Raw genomic sequence first — 12,659 nt, 5'->3', positions numbered from 1 at the left:
AATCTTTTTAAAAAAATATGCAATTTGTGGTTATACCTTTAGTTTATTCATGAAGCTTTTTAAGTTTTTATTTTTTTTCTGCTTGTGTAGCTCATTACAGTGGTCAAAGCTAGTGCACTACAAGTAGTAAACCTGTTAAAGTCGCTACTGTTTAGTAGCTTGCTAAGTAAATCTTCAAGCAGCTCAATGAAAATGACCTCACCCCCACACATTTTAGAATTAACAATATGTGTGCTTTTAAAAAAGCACATACAACCAACATTTCAAAAATTTACAGTACCCCCCCCCCTTTTTTCCTTATCAGGAACTTGAAGCAATTTTTATGTAGAACATTTAAAGGATGCAAACTGTATCTAATGAAACTACCCTCTTAATATTCTTATAATTGTTTTACTTTTCTAATAAATTGTTACTAATTTTACGGTAGTTTCCTCTACCCTAATGAAAGCATTTTATTTCGCCAATATCGTCTGCATTTATTTTCTTTTGTAATTTTTTCTACTTTTTCTTTTTTATGCATAGAAACATAATTTAAAAATAAAACATTACCTTTGATTTCAAAAACATCTTTTTGTTTTTATTCTTGTCTACAAAATTGGAAATATGTAACTTTGTGTTTTGTGAAGGAAAATAAAAAAAGGCTTATTTAAATTAATTATATTTTTTGCTCTAAAATATGTTATCTTTTGTTATTAAGACTCTTATTTTTAATACAGTAGAGAACCATTTATCCAGTATCCAGAAAACCGGGGGAAATTTTGCTCGGTTTTCCCGCCATTTGAAACTAGAACAATAATGGGAAAAAAAGCGGAAATTGGACTCATCCTCGAAGTTGAGTAGAGGAAAATGTGAGGAAAGGGAGAATTTTTTTCTCCCGTTTACCCAGAGAAACGTCATTTTTTCCATGACCTTGGAGATCTTCAGGGAAGGGATGAATGTTTTATTTTCTCCTTCAGGCCGTCAATCAAACTCAAAGGAGTGGCATGCTGATTTCGTTTTCTCTTTGATTTACGAGAGGTAGGGAAAATGCATTGCACATACGTATCAGTGAACAGAAAATGAAAGAGGAAAATATATTTATCTATTTGGCATCGATTAATAAAAATAATATATTTTTCTTTTGAATAATTTCTCATTCTTTGGAAGTGCGGTATCATTTGTAAGTTTTTCTTGATGTGGGATCACATCTGCTTTCGTTAAAAATCTTGTTTTTATATGAAGCAGATTGCAGTTTTGTTTTTCTGATTCCACTATGTTTGATTTTTTTTTCTTCTTTTCGCGATAAATTTCGCGCTCAATAAATTAATTCTTTGTATTCATAAATTTTATCATTAGGTTTGTCTTCTTTTTTTAATTCCATTGATCTTGCTTTGTTCCGGGTTTTAATATTTATGTTAGTGCCTTTTTTAACTATCGTTTTGGTTCGATAATTTTCGTTGTTTTTATTTAGATTAACAAGTTTTCCTTTTATTTTATCGTCTTCCCCCCTGTATAATTAGGTATGAAATATATTGCGTTATTTAATCATTGGTTTTGTTTATATTAGTTAATTTGGGAATTGTAATTATTTTAAAAAAATAAATATGAGAATTTTTAATTTTTTTAACTTGTTTTTCTTGTCTAAACTTGCAATTTTTTTTTTTATTCTTTTGAATGTTATTTTCCTACTGTTTTCTTTTTTTTTAAAAAAAAATATAGGAGTGCTTTTCTTTTTTCTCTTACTTTAAAATGTGTTACAATTTTTCCTTGCAATTCGGGTTCAATAAAACATATTAACGACTCTTTTTAGTTGATCCAGAAAACCGGGAAATTCAGACATCTAGGATAGCGATGGTCCCGAGCATTCCAGATAATGGGTTCTCTACTGTATATGAAAACATTAACGCTCTCCTGCTTTTTTGTATTAAACATAGAATTTTTTTTTTTTAATTTTACAACTATTGATATTACAATCTTGTGGTACAGATTTTACGCATGCATTAAAATTGTAAAAGCAAAAAAGCTTTGCTTATTTTTTGATTTTTATTAATTTTGTGATAAAGGCTTAACAGTTTACTTTATTTGGCTTAAAATTTTTGAATTATATATTTTTTTATTATAGAAATCTATGGTTGCTTTATTTGTGTTTGAAGCTAAATATTTATGTATGTTTGTAATTTGCATTAATAATCTTTTGAAAAAAATGCAATGAATACTAGTAATTAACCGTAGTAAAAATACTATTCAACTTTTAATTCAACTCCTGCAATATTTTTTTTAAATCATTTTCTATTGGTTAACACTGTTTTTAGAATCTTTGAAAGAAACTCAATTTCATGATGATCCTATCCACTCAACTGTGTGTTGTATTCAGATCAACTGCATAGTCAATATTTTTTTTTTAAAGCTTTTAAACGTAACACAGACCAAAGCTGTTTGAACTGAAAAGGCTGATCAAATCATTCAAAAAATGGTTTAGAATAATAAATTAGCTCATATAAACATGAATAGATGTTTCTTCATTTTTCCCATATGAATAAATAATATAATTATTAAATCACTTTTCCTGAATTTTTTCTTTCAATTTTTCAAAAAATTTTTAAATTTTAAACAGGATTGTAAATTATATCTTCCAGAAAATTAGCCTAAGTAGTGATGACTTTTTGAAAGTAGTTTGCCCAATGGTAGAATTGTGGCGACATTGTCACAGAATGCTAGAGTTCTTACAGAAAGATTTTTCTTAGGAGGAGAAAAAAGTTTGTTTTTCTCTGCTGCCTAAATTTACACATAAAATTTGAATTGCGTGGTTAAATAATCACTTTTTGTCGCGTTCATGTTATGCCGATGGTATTGTAAAGTGTTTTGATTGTACTTTCAGCAGTTATTGATTTTCACATGGTTCACTTCCCGATATATTTCAAACAATCAGGGAATTTCAAATCATGCATTTGATAGTTTACTTTTTAAGGCAACTATTCTATAATTTTTTTGGGCCTTTATTGTTTCTGATTTCCGTATAGTTTTTAAAAAATGATATTAATTATTATAACTAAAAACTGGGAAATGCTAGCAGGAAAAAGGTTAGCCTGGGCTAAGAGCCCACCCTGGGCTGTCGAGCCATTGATGGTATTATTGGTTACAACAATAAAATTTTGAAACGAAACGCTCGTTTGAGTAACCCCTTTTTTGCATCGTCGATCTGTTTTTCGATAATCAGTGCTACGGATTTCATGATTTTTAAATATTTTTGTAAATGGGATGATTTAATGTTTTTAATACGATGATGATTTTTTACAAAATGCAATTAAGGAAATAATTATTCCGTTAGAAAAAAAATATTACATGTTCAATAAAAAAATAAAAAAAATTTAAACACTGCATTTTTGTTACTTTAAATTAGCAACATACATACATCTTTGTTATTATTGAAAGTACCTTTCAGAAAGATATTAGTGCTAGAAAGTTTTGTCGCAGAAAGCCCTAAAATGCTCTGCCTCATGCTCATTACTACTGTTTAAAAAAAGAGTGGTTGTAGTTAGCTACAAAAAGATGTTGTTTTTCTGACTCAATAACACCTTTTTATTTTGAAGTCATTTAATATTCATATTATTTACGATATGATGTGTACTAAAAGAGTAGGTTAGTTTATGTATAAACTTAATGCTGTAATAGCCCATGTCAATGTTATGTAATCAACTTGCATAGATAATAGCCAAAATTTTAATTTTAAATAATACCTGTGCTTTAATAGAAGGGTTCTTTATTGTTATCTCCTTTTTGAAATGGTTTATAACATATTTGGCATCTAGGAGTTACATATTTAATGACTATTTATGAATAAAATCTGTTTTTTATTTTGTAGAATTGCTCATACTATTGGTTATTTGGCCTTTATATTGGTTATTATTGTAACCATCCTCTGTATACCCCTCCAAGTAAGTTGCTTCATTTAGTTGCTTTTTTTTTTTTTAATGTTTGTTTTAGTTTAGGGTTATTTGTTTTAAGTTTATGTCAGAGGTGCAACTCTAAAAAAAAAAATTTATGCTTGTGATTTCCAAATTTTGCATTCTAACTAAAAATAACAAAGGGAAAAAATTTTATGAATGGGATGATTATGAGATTTTTATGCAAAATAAAAATAAAAAAAATTCGTGCTAAGCTGTAGAGATTGCGATTTTGCAAAAATTTTGTGTTTGGGCTTAGTTAATTTGCATTTCTAAGCAACTTTAATGTAACAAGGTGTTGAAAATTGAAATTTGCTAAGATATATTGTAATTAATGTAATAAACAGAAGTATAAACTTGGTTTTAGTGTTAATTTTCCTTAAAGGTTCACTTAAGTTAGGTTATATATAAAATAAGAATCAATAATTTAAAGCATGCAATTCTAAATCATTTTTAAACTGTATGTTATTAATAAATGTGACTTTTGAATAATTCTAATAAATCCATTTTAGGATTAACTCTATAAAATTGGGCATTAATATTTTTTTATTTCATATGTTTATATTTGAAGAAATTTGTTCACAATAAGTTTTCCTGTACCACATAAGCTGCAAACTGTGGCATGTATGCCATGAATTGAAAAGCAGTGTTTTACTTACAGTGTTTTACATTTACTCAAAATGTTAATATCACATGTACTTAGTTGATTTTTAAAAGCACAAATTTAATGGCTGTAAATTTTTCAAATGTAGAGTTGTTTTAAATTAAGACTCACATGAGTAATATATTTTTACTATGATCATTTCTATTATGCATGGAGTGGTTTTGATATTTTAAACAGTTTTTAACTTTTTCTTCTATTTTAACTTGTAACTATTGTATTAAATAGTTCATTCCATATTTCTGCCTAAAATATTTTATTGAGTATATTATATATATTAAAATAAAAATATATTATAATAAAAATATATAAACTTTTCAATGTCAACTCTTGCTATTAAAATTATTCATTATTGACTACTTGTATCTAAGAGGTACTACTATATATTATTATATTATATTTAATTCTTTACACAAAATACTTTTTCTTTTCTGGTATATTTTGAACTTTATAATCCAGGTCCAAATAAAAAATGTTTGAAATTGTAGATTTGATTATTGATTATTAGGGTAATTATATTCTTAATTATCCCCCTAAAAGTGCTGTGAAGTTTCTTTTTGATTGCTTTGCAAATTAATCTTGATTGGCTCTCTCAGTTAATACTTGTATAATTTAGTCTAGTTTTATTTGTATATGAACTGGTACTCTTTTCAAACTGACATCCTAAAAAATGCAACTTATACTCTATTCTCTGAAACTTTAGATTTACTGTTCTAATTATTGAAAAAAATATCCCTATATGCACTTATAAATTTACATATTTAGAGACACAACAGTTTATTGTACTATATGCTAGTACTACGTATAATCAACAACAAAAAAGGTTGGCTGCTATTTGTTAATTAAACTCATCCCTTTCTGCATTAAGAAGCATCATTAAAACTGAAATGCAACTCTAAATTTGTATTCAACCTGCACAAATTTTACATAATAAACATAATTATTGAACAGTTTATTTAAATAAATTGTTTTTAACTTTTCATTTGTAACCGACCTATACATTAGCTTCATTAAAGTTGTGAGCATGTACGTTTAAGATGACATGTTTATGACTACTCACTCGCTTGAAATTTCAGTTTTCTATTCTTTGTTGCTTACAGGAAAAGAAATTCCATCGGCTTTTTAACAATGTTCATGTGCACTAGTATTTTGTATAATATAGCAGTATCTTTATGATAAAACTATTATTAAATTATTATTTTGACTCTCTGTTTGACTCAAATTATTTCTTTTTTCTATTAAATAAGATATTTTTTATAGGCTATGGAGACGTGCAAATTTATGGTGCTTTAGCTACATTTATTGTAAATATAATTTCCTTTTATTTTCAAGAGATATAATTTTATTGAATGAAATAATTGACTTTTTATATGTATTTTCTAGATTGCTGAATTGGGTAATCTGAGTATTCATCTCGCTCTACGAAACTTACGTCCACCAGGTATAATCTTTTCGAAATTTCAAATACAAAAAAAAAAATGTAGGATGAAATAAATTCTCTGAAATGTTTAGCTGGCTTTCAGAAGCATTTTAACTAAACCACTAAATTTCGAATTTGGTTTTTCATCTTTATAAGATATAAAAATTTTAATTTTTTTTTTATTTAGGAATGCAGTCAAGTCATTTTTTCTGTAAGATTATTAAAAATCCCTTCGATTTGTTTTGTAAAAGAAGGTTTATGAAAGTATTTTTCAAAACACTTGTGAACCAAATTATTTTTATCACGAAAACAAAAAATCGAGGTTTGTATAGGTGGACCTGACCCAGAAAAAAACCCAGCAAGTTTTTTTTTATTTTTTTTTTATTTTTTTCAAATTGAGCCCATTTGCAAGGATTTTTCTTAGCAGTTCTTAAATAAAAATATTCTTTACAAATATGAACTTATTTTTTAATTAATTTAACTTTTTATTCAAAATTATATAATAAAGTAAAAAATTTCAAAGGTCTGGTTATTTTTTGTGCAAACGGAATTTAATATAAATAAATTAAATGTGAAGAAAATAAAATACATGATTTTAAAAAAAAACATTGCTACATTATACTACTCCAAATGTATAATCCAAATAAATGTTTATTTTAGTAATGATTGCAAAACCATGAATAAAAAAAAAAATGAATCTTAAAATATTTTCACTTTTGTATGCTCCTTTAAACGAAGTATTTTTAGCTGAATCAGTCCAATCTTTAATTGAATGCAATTCTCTTTTGGTTGTGACTCATTTTATTATTAAATCATAAACTAATTGTTAAAATTAACTACTTTGGAGGTTGTAAAAGCTGTTAATATCCATTTATATTACATCGATCCATTTAAAGAAAAAATTGTCCCTTTTACTGTAATTAATAAAAATGAATTTATTGTTTTAAATTATACTTGGGTAAATTGTTTTTATAAATTGGTGCAACAGTGTTTTGATTTTATCCATAAGTTCAAGAAGCACAGTGCAAGAATTACTTTGAGTTACAATGTGTCTTTTTTTAGATCCATATTGGAACATAAATTTAGGGGTCAAGAATCTTGAGTTCATAGAGTTGCTTGAGTTTTAATTCTATTTTATGTTGAATTTCATAACTTAAATTATCCCTTTCAACGCCGCATTTACAATATACCTTTTGGAATCGTTAAGATTACACCTTAATACAGTTAAAACAAAAAAAGGAACACTTTAAAGAACTTTTGATCTAATGATCAGATTTTCATGTACTATACTCAATCAGAGTTGCCTTTTTTTCCTTCTTAATACAGAGATATTGTGCTCCGGAAAATATCCGGTTTTCCGCCAACCGTGATCTGGAAGTTTCAAGAAATCCTGAATCACATTTATGTGTAAAAATTCTTGTATATTTTATTTAAAAATATTAGAACTAGAATTTATACTTGGCATCTCTTTCATTTGAAAATATTTTTTCTGGTAGAACAACAAATGTGATAAGAGATAAAAGTAAACTTATACATAATTATTCATTTAAATTATGCTGCGTATAATTTATTTAGAATTTCATGTTTTGAAAATATCAATGGTTTAAATTTTTGAAATGCGTCATTAATGATTTTACTCAAGAAATGTTGAGGATTTTTGACTCATAATCACCCCTGTTAATATCAAATTCAAAGCAAGAGCTATTTCATTCCTTCTAAAGATTCTTTTTCTTTTCAGGAACAACGGAGAGAAAAATTCCTGTACCCACAGGCAATCCACTTACCTCTCTCTTCAATTTTGTATCTTGCCCAAACTACACCTATGAATATCTCGCCTGGCTCTCTTTCACTCTCATGACTCAAACTTTACCGGGTCTGTTTTTATTTCAATATTATGTATTTATTGAACATTTTAAATACCCACTCATATATTGCCTTCTTAACTATTGTGTGGCTGATACATGTTACTTATTTTCTAAATATTTGAGCTAATTTTACTCATTTACAAGTAACTAAGTGGTTTTGTACAAAAATTACCCTTTCCTGTTAATTTTGAATGAGTGGCAACAGAATTTTTAATTCTTTAAAAATATTTCATGAAAGAAATATAGTTCAATCATAAAATAGGGCTAAATTACTATCAGATTTTTTCTTATTCACAATTAATGAAAGCTAAAGGCCTGGTTTCTTAGGACAGGTCGGCCTTGCAAAACGTTAGCTCGAAGCGAGCGCTAACCCCTAATGGGTCAATTTGTTAGTTAGAAAGCACAAATCATTGAACACTCGGCTCGAACGAGATCTGCTGTCCCTATCGACTGCAGTTGGATTACGACGCAATGTTAACGGCAGAAACGATGACGGACAGCAGAGCATTTAAATTGGGCAAGATTTTGATTTCCAGGAGAAATTAATCTCTGAAATTAAAAAACGATGTAATTTGTATAATGTAAGATCTTAATCTTAATAAGATTCCATGCTTAAAAACAAAATGTGGTTACAGATTGAAAGGTCATTCCTTTTTCTCTAAAGCATGGGTCGACAATAATGCATAACGTTATAGGAGCCAGCTACAAAATCAAAATAAATAATTGATTACGTCATTAACATATGCGCAATGTGAGATAATGTCTGCATTGGAACAACTGCTCACGCTGAGCTTACAAAACAGTATTTTGTCGGGGTACGTCGACTTCCCGCTGACGCCTCGTTTTAAGAAACCAGGCCTTTCATGTTATACATAAAAAGTTAGAATAGGTTCAATACACTTTAATCGTCTGGGCACTAGTGATGTCTAAAGACGTCCTTTCACCTCTTGTTTTCCCTTCTCTAAAAACCAGTCCCTCCCTTTTGCACAAAAAAGTTGTGTCGTTAGAAGCTTTTACAAACTTTACCCAATGTGAAATTCTTTGTCGATTAACCTAAAATTTAAATGTTATGCAACACTTACGAAAAAGGTTACTTTTTCTATTGTGTATTGCCAAACACTTTCCTACTGTTCACTTTTTCCTTCTGCCAATTACTTTTTTTAATATTTATTATCTCGTTGTAGCTGGTCTGTTCACGTTGGCTGGTCTCTATCAGATGTCCGTATGGGCATTGGGTAAGCATCGCAACTACAAGAAGGAATTTCCCAATTATCCTAGAGGAAGGAAAGCTATCATTCCATTTCTCTTGTGAGAGAAATGATTGACTTTTTCGTATCACATTCCTACTTATTTTCTGCCATCTTGAAAGTCATACTTCTGTTACCTGGATAAAGCACTCAATGTTAATTCAATTTTTGTTCATTTTTTATACTACTATGAAATTTGTTATATTGCAATGGTTTGGTTATTTATACACACTTGCATAGTTACTTCAATAAATTTTTGTTTTCAAAAAAAAAAAGTGTTCTGATTGAGTTATGGATTGCAATATTCTGTGTAGTTGGTAGGAAAGGAAAATGCAGGGTATCCAAGCACCTGGAAAGTCATGAATTTCGGTCACTGCAAAATCATGGAGATAGGTCACCGAATTTTCAAAATGGATTTTATTCATCCCCCTAATTTCATGGTGTTCCGAATATCTCAATTTGTAACAAAATCCCCTCTCACAGTCCTGTTTTATTAAAATATAAAATGTTTTTATCATGTTCTTTCAAAAAATGAAAGAAGGAACATCATTTCCAGAGTGAATTATCTTTTAAACTTCTGTGATTTCAGAATTTATATTATTATTAATTTTTTTTTTATTGTATCAATTTAAAATTCTAGCTGAAGCAAGCCAGTCATTGGCAAATTTTTTTTAATTCCAAAATGAGAACAGAAAAATCAGGAGTATTTCTTTGCTTTTCGATGAACAAGAAAATTATCTTTAGATTATAATTCTGCAGAAAAAAAATTATTTGCTTTTTTATTTTTTTCAGCTATTTTATTGTTTCAACTCTTTTTCTCTCTATTTTTTAAATTTAAAATCTATAAATATGAAGATGCACAGTATAATTGTTTTGGTTATACCTATCATTTCAATTAATGTTATTATAATGCTTTTTAAATTTATTATTCTGTTTTTGTCGGGAGAAAATAGTAATTTCGTTAAGTCATGAAAAATTCTTGGAATGAGTCATGAATTTGAAAATCTAAAATATAGCAGATACCTTGAAAATAGTCTGAATGCTTTCGGTTAAAATCGTGAAAATGTAGCCACTGTTTCACGAACAAGAGACAAAAAAAATATATATATATATATACATGACTTCACGTGCATAGTGTTTTTAAAAATTGCTTAAAGGTGCTTATTTTTGAATTTCATTTTTTAAAGCCCTTAAAGATGCTTCTCTTTATTGGGTATTTTTAAAAAGTGCTTCATTTTCCCTTTTCGAAAATTATATATTTTTTTTCTTTACCATGTCAATTTTCACTGCTTATTATGCAAAAGCGTGCTTTTCACATTCTATTCAGCGTTTTCACAATTCATTCGACCACAATCTATTTTGGCCCGTAACATATGACAGCGCTCATAGTGTTACATATTTGATGAAATTCTTGGGAGTCTGCCTGTGTGTCTACTGAACTGGATTCGGTGAGATTTTTGTACGCTCCACATTTTGCAAAATATAGAATTCATTCAAACAATGCATTTCGGCGTACCGTCGGTGAGTAGCGTCTGAAGTTGTTGTTAATTTACGTCGCACTAGGACTGCACAATGGGCTATTGGCGACTGTCTGGGAAACATCCCGGAGGATGATCCGAAGACATGCCATCACAATTTTGATCGTCTGCGGAGGGGATGGCACCCCCGCTTCGGTAGCCCGACGACCTGCGCGCGAAGTCTAGCACTTTACGGTAGAACAGTTTAACGAGGACCCATACCGCACACCCTCGGTCCCTACGCAGACTGATCCAAGTGGTCGCCCACTGACCGTAGCCAGTGATGCTTGACTTCGGTGATTTGCTGGGAACCGTGTCTTAACGATCAGTCCACTGCGGGACGAGTAGCGTATGAAAGCGTCAATCATTATACATATGTTTGATGAAAAACTTGTGGGTCCGCATGTGCATATACTGAGCTGGGTTCGGTGAAATTCTTGCACTCTTGTGTACAACTCTGCTGCATTTTGCAAGATATTCACAATTTCAGGCCTCTGAAATCGAATCGAAAACTCTGTCGATCTTTTTATGATGGCTAATATAATCACGAAAAAGAGTTCTTTGTCAAAAACTAGTTATTTTATATTTAAAACTATTTTATATTTTGTTAATGTGTGTAGTGCTTAAAAAGTACTTAGAAGGTGCTTATTTTTTGTAGAGAGATATGGCTACGCACCCTGATGGATGCTTAATTAAATTTGGAATAGGCACTATACTGGTATTGGTGCTTTTAATCTATAACAAATAAACTAATATAGTACAATAAATATATTTGGTACTTATTAAATCTGTGCCAAAACTTTGCAGTTTCATAATAGATGATGATACAGTGGAAAGAGATTCATTACACACCCTCGAAAGAGATAAGCACCAGTGAAAATCGCAGGATTGTGCTAAATTTTGACTAGCATGACTGCGTTAGCCACAAGCATCATGCCAAATGATACTGTATCATTTGATAAAACTACTAAATATGTGCTTAGTTCAATCTAACAACATTAAAAAATAATAAGCCAGAAATAAAAGCTAATATTGGGATTATTTTAACTATACTTATTGTGTTGGTATGTGTCTTTATGTTTCTCATGTGAGTTAAGCGTTATCAGGGTTTTTAAAAAGTGCTTATTTTTTATTTACTTTTTTTAGAAGACCTTGAGGGTGCTTTTTTTATTCCGGGTTTGTAAAAAGTGCTACATTTTCTTATCTTTTAAAAAGGGATTTTTTCTTTACCGTATTGATTGTAGTTCTAAATTAAAAAAAAAAAAAAAATCATGATTTTTCACAATTTTCTCTGCAATATTTCTCAGAAACTAGTTATTTTATCATGATGGTGCAAAGTTTTGGAAAATGTTTTTGAATTTTATTGATTTTATGTTCTTAAATCCATTCACTTAAAAGGTGCTTATTTTTTGTTGAAAAAGCTGGCTACGCACCCTCGTTATGATTTATTGATTTTTTTTTCTCCCAATGAGAAGAATGGAAAATTCAGCTAATAAACTGACGTGTATATTGCCAGTGATCAGAGTGTTTCATGGCCCCCTATAACCAATAAATCTTCCCTAACTTCAACATTCTAATCTCTAATTAATAAAACCATTATAATTACGTTTCTGAAACAAAGAAGAATATCTGTTCGTATCAAATCAAAAATAGAACATAACGTCCATTTTGGAAGACGGGTCATTTTTTGAGATGATTATGTAGTTAAATGAGCTTTGAAAAACCCTATATCAGGGGTGGCGAACCTTTTTGCAACAACGTGCCATTTTTTCTAAAAAATTGTTTAATGTGGTCATAGACGTGCCATCAAATAATTTTGATTTCGTGATTATTGGGAAAGTAATAATACTAAATACTATCAACTCAAAACTCTTTATATATTATGGAGAGAGAAAAAATTTTGCAATGTCTCAGTTATACGCATAATTCAACTTAAAGTAACATCAGTGTGACTTCTGTTGTAGCAAATTAGATGACAAATAACTTATATTAGATTGTATGTTAGTTTAAGCAGGACTGTTAAATT

The 12,659-nt window shown here is 29.2% G+C and overlaps 1 protein-coding gene across 1 annotated transcript in view; it reads left to right on the top strand.

Annotated features, from left to right (window-relative positions):
• The window catches only part of Sc2 (trans-2,3-enoyl-CoA reductase Sc2), a 33,442-nt gene extending 24,051 nt beyond the window's left edge, over positions 1-9,391 (top strand). The window contains exons 8-12 of the mRNA XM_016054732.5: positions 3,842-3,914; positions 5,845-5,888; positions 5,968-6,025; positions 7,743-7,877; positions 9,054-9,391. Of these exons, the coding sequence (XP_015910218.1) occupies positions 3,842-3,914; positions 5,845-5,888; positions 5,968-6,025; positions 7,743-7,877; positions 9,054-9,181 (438 nt within the window). The 3' untranslated portion in view covers positions 9,182-9,391. The remainder of the gene's footprint in view (positions 1-3,841; positions 3,915-5,844; positions 5,889-5,967; positions 6,026-7,742; positions 7,878-9,053) is intronic.
• Positions 9,392-12,659: the final 3,268 nt, after the last annotated feature.

This window comes from Parasteatoda tepidariorum, chromosome 4, assembly GCF_982258835.1.
Source record: "Parasteatoda tepidariorum strain Cologne lab strain chromosome 4, Ptep-v5.0, whole genome shotgun sequence".
NCBI lineage: Eukaryota > Metazoa > Arthropoda > Arachnida > Araneae > Theridiidae > Parasteatoda > Parasteatoda tepidariorum.
This window is presented reverse-complemented; position numbering and strand designations above follow the sequence as displayed.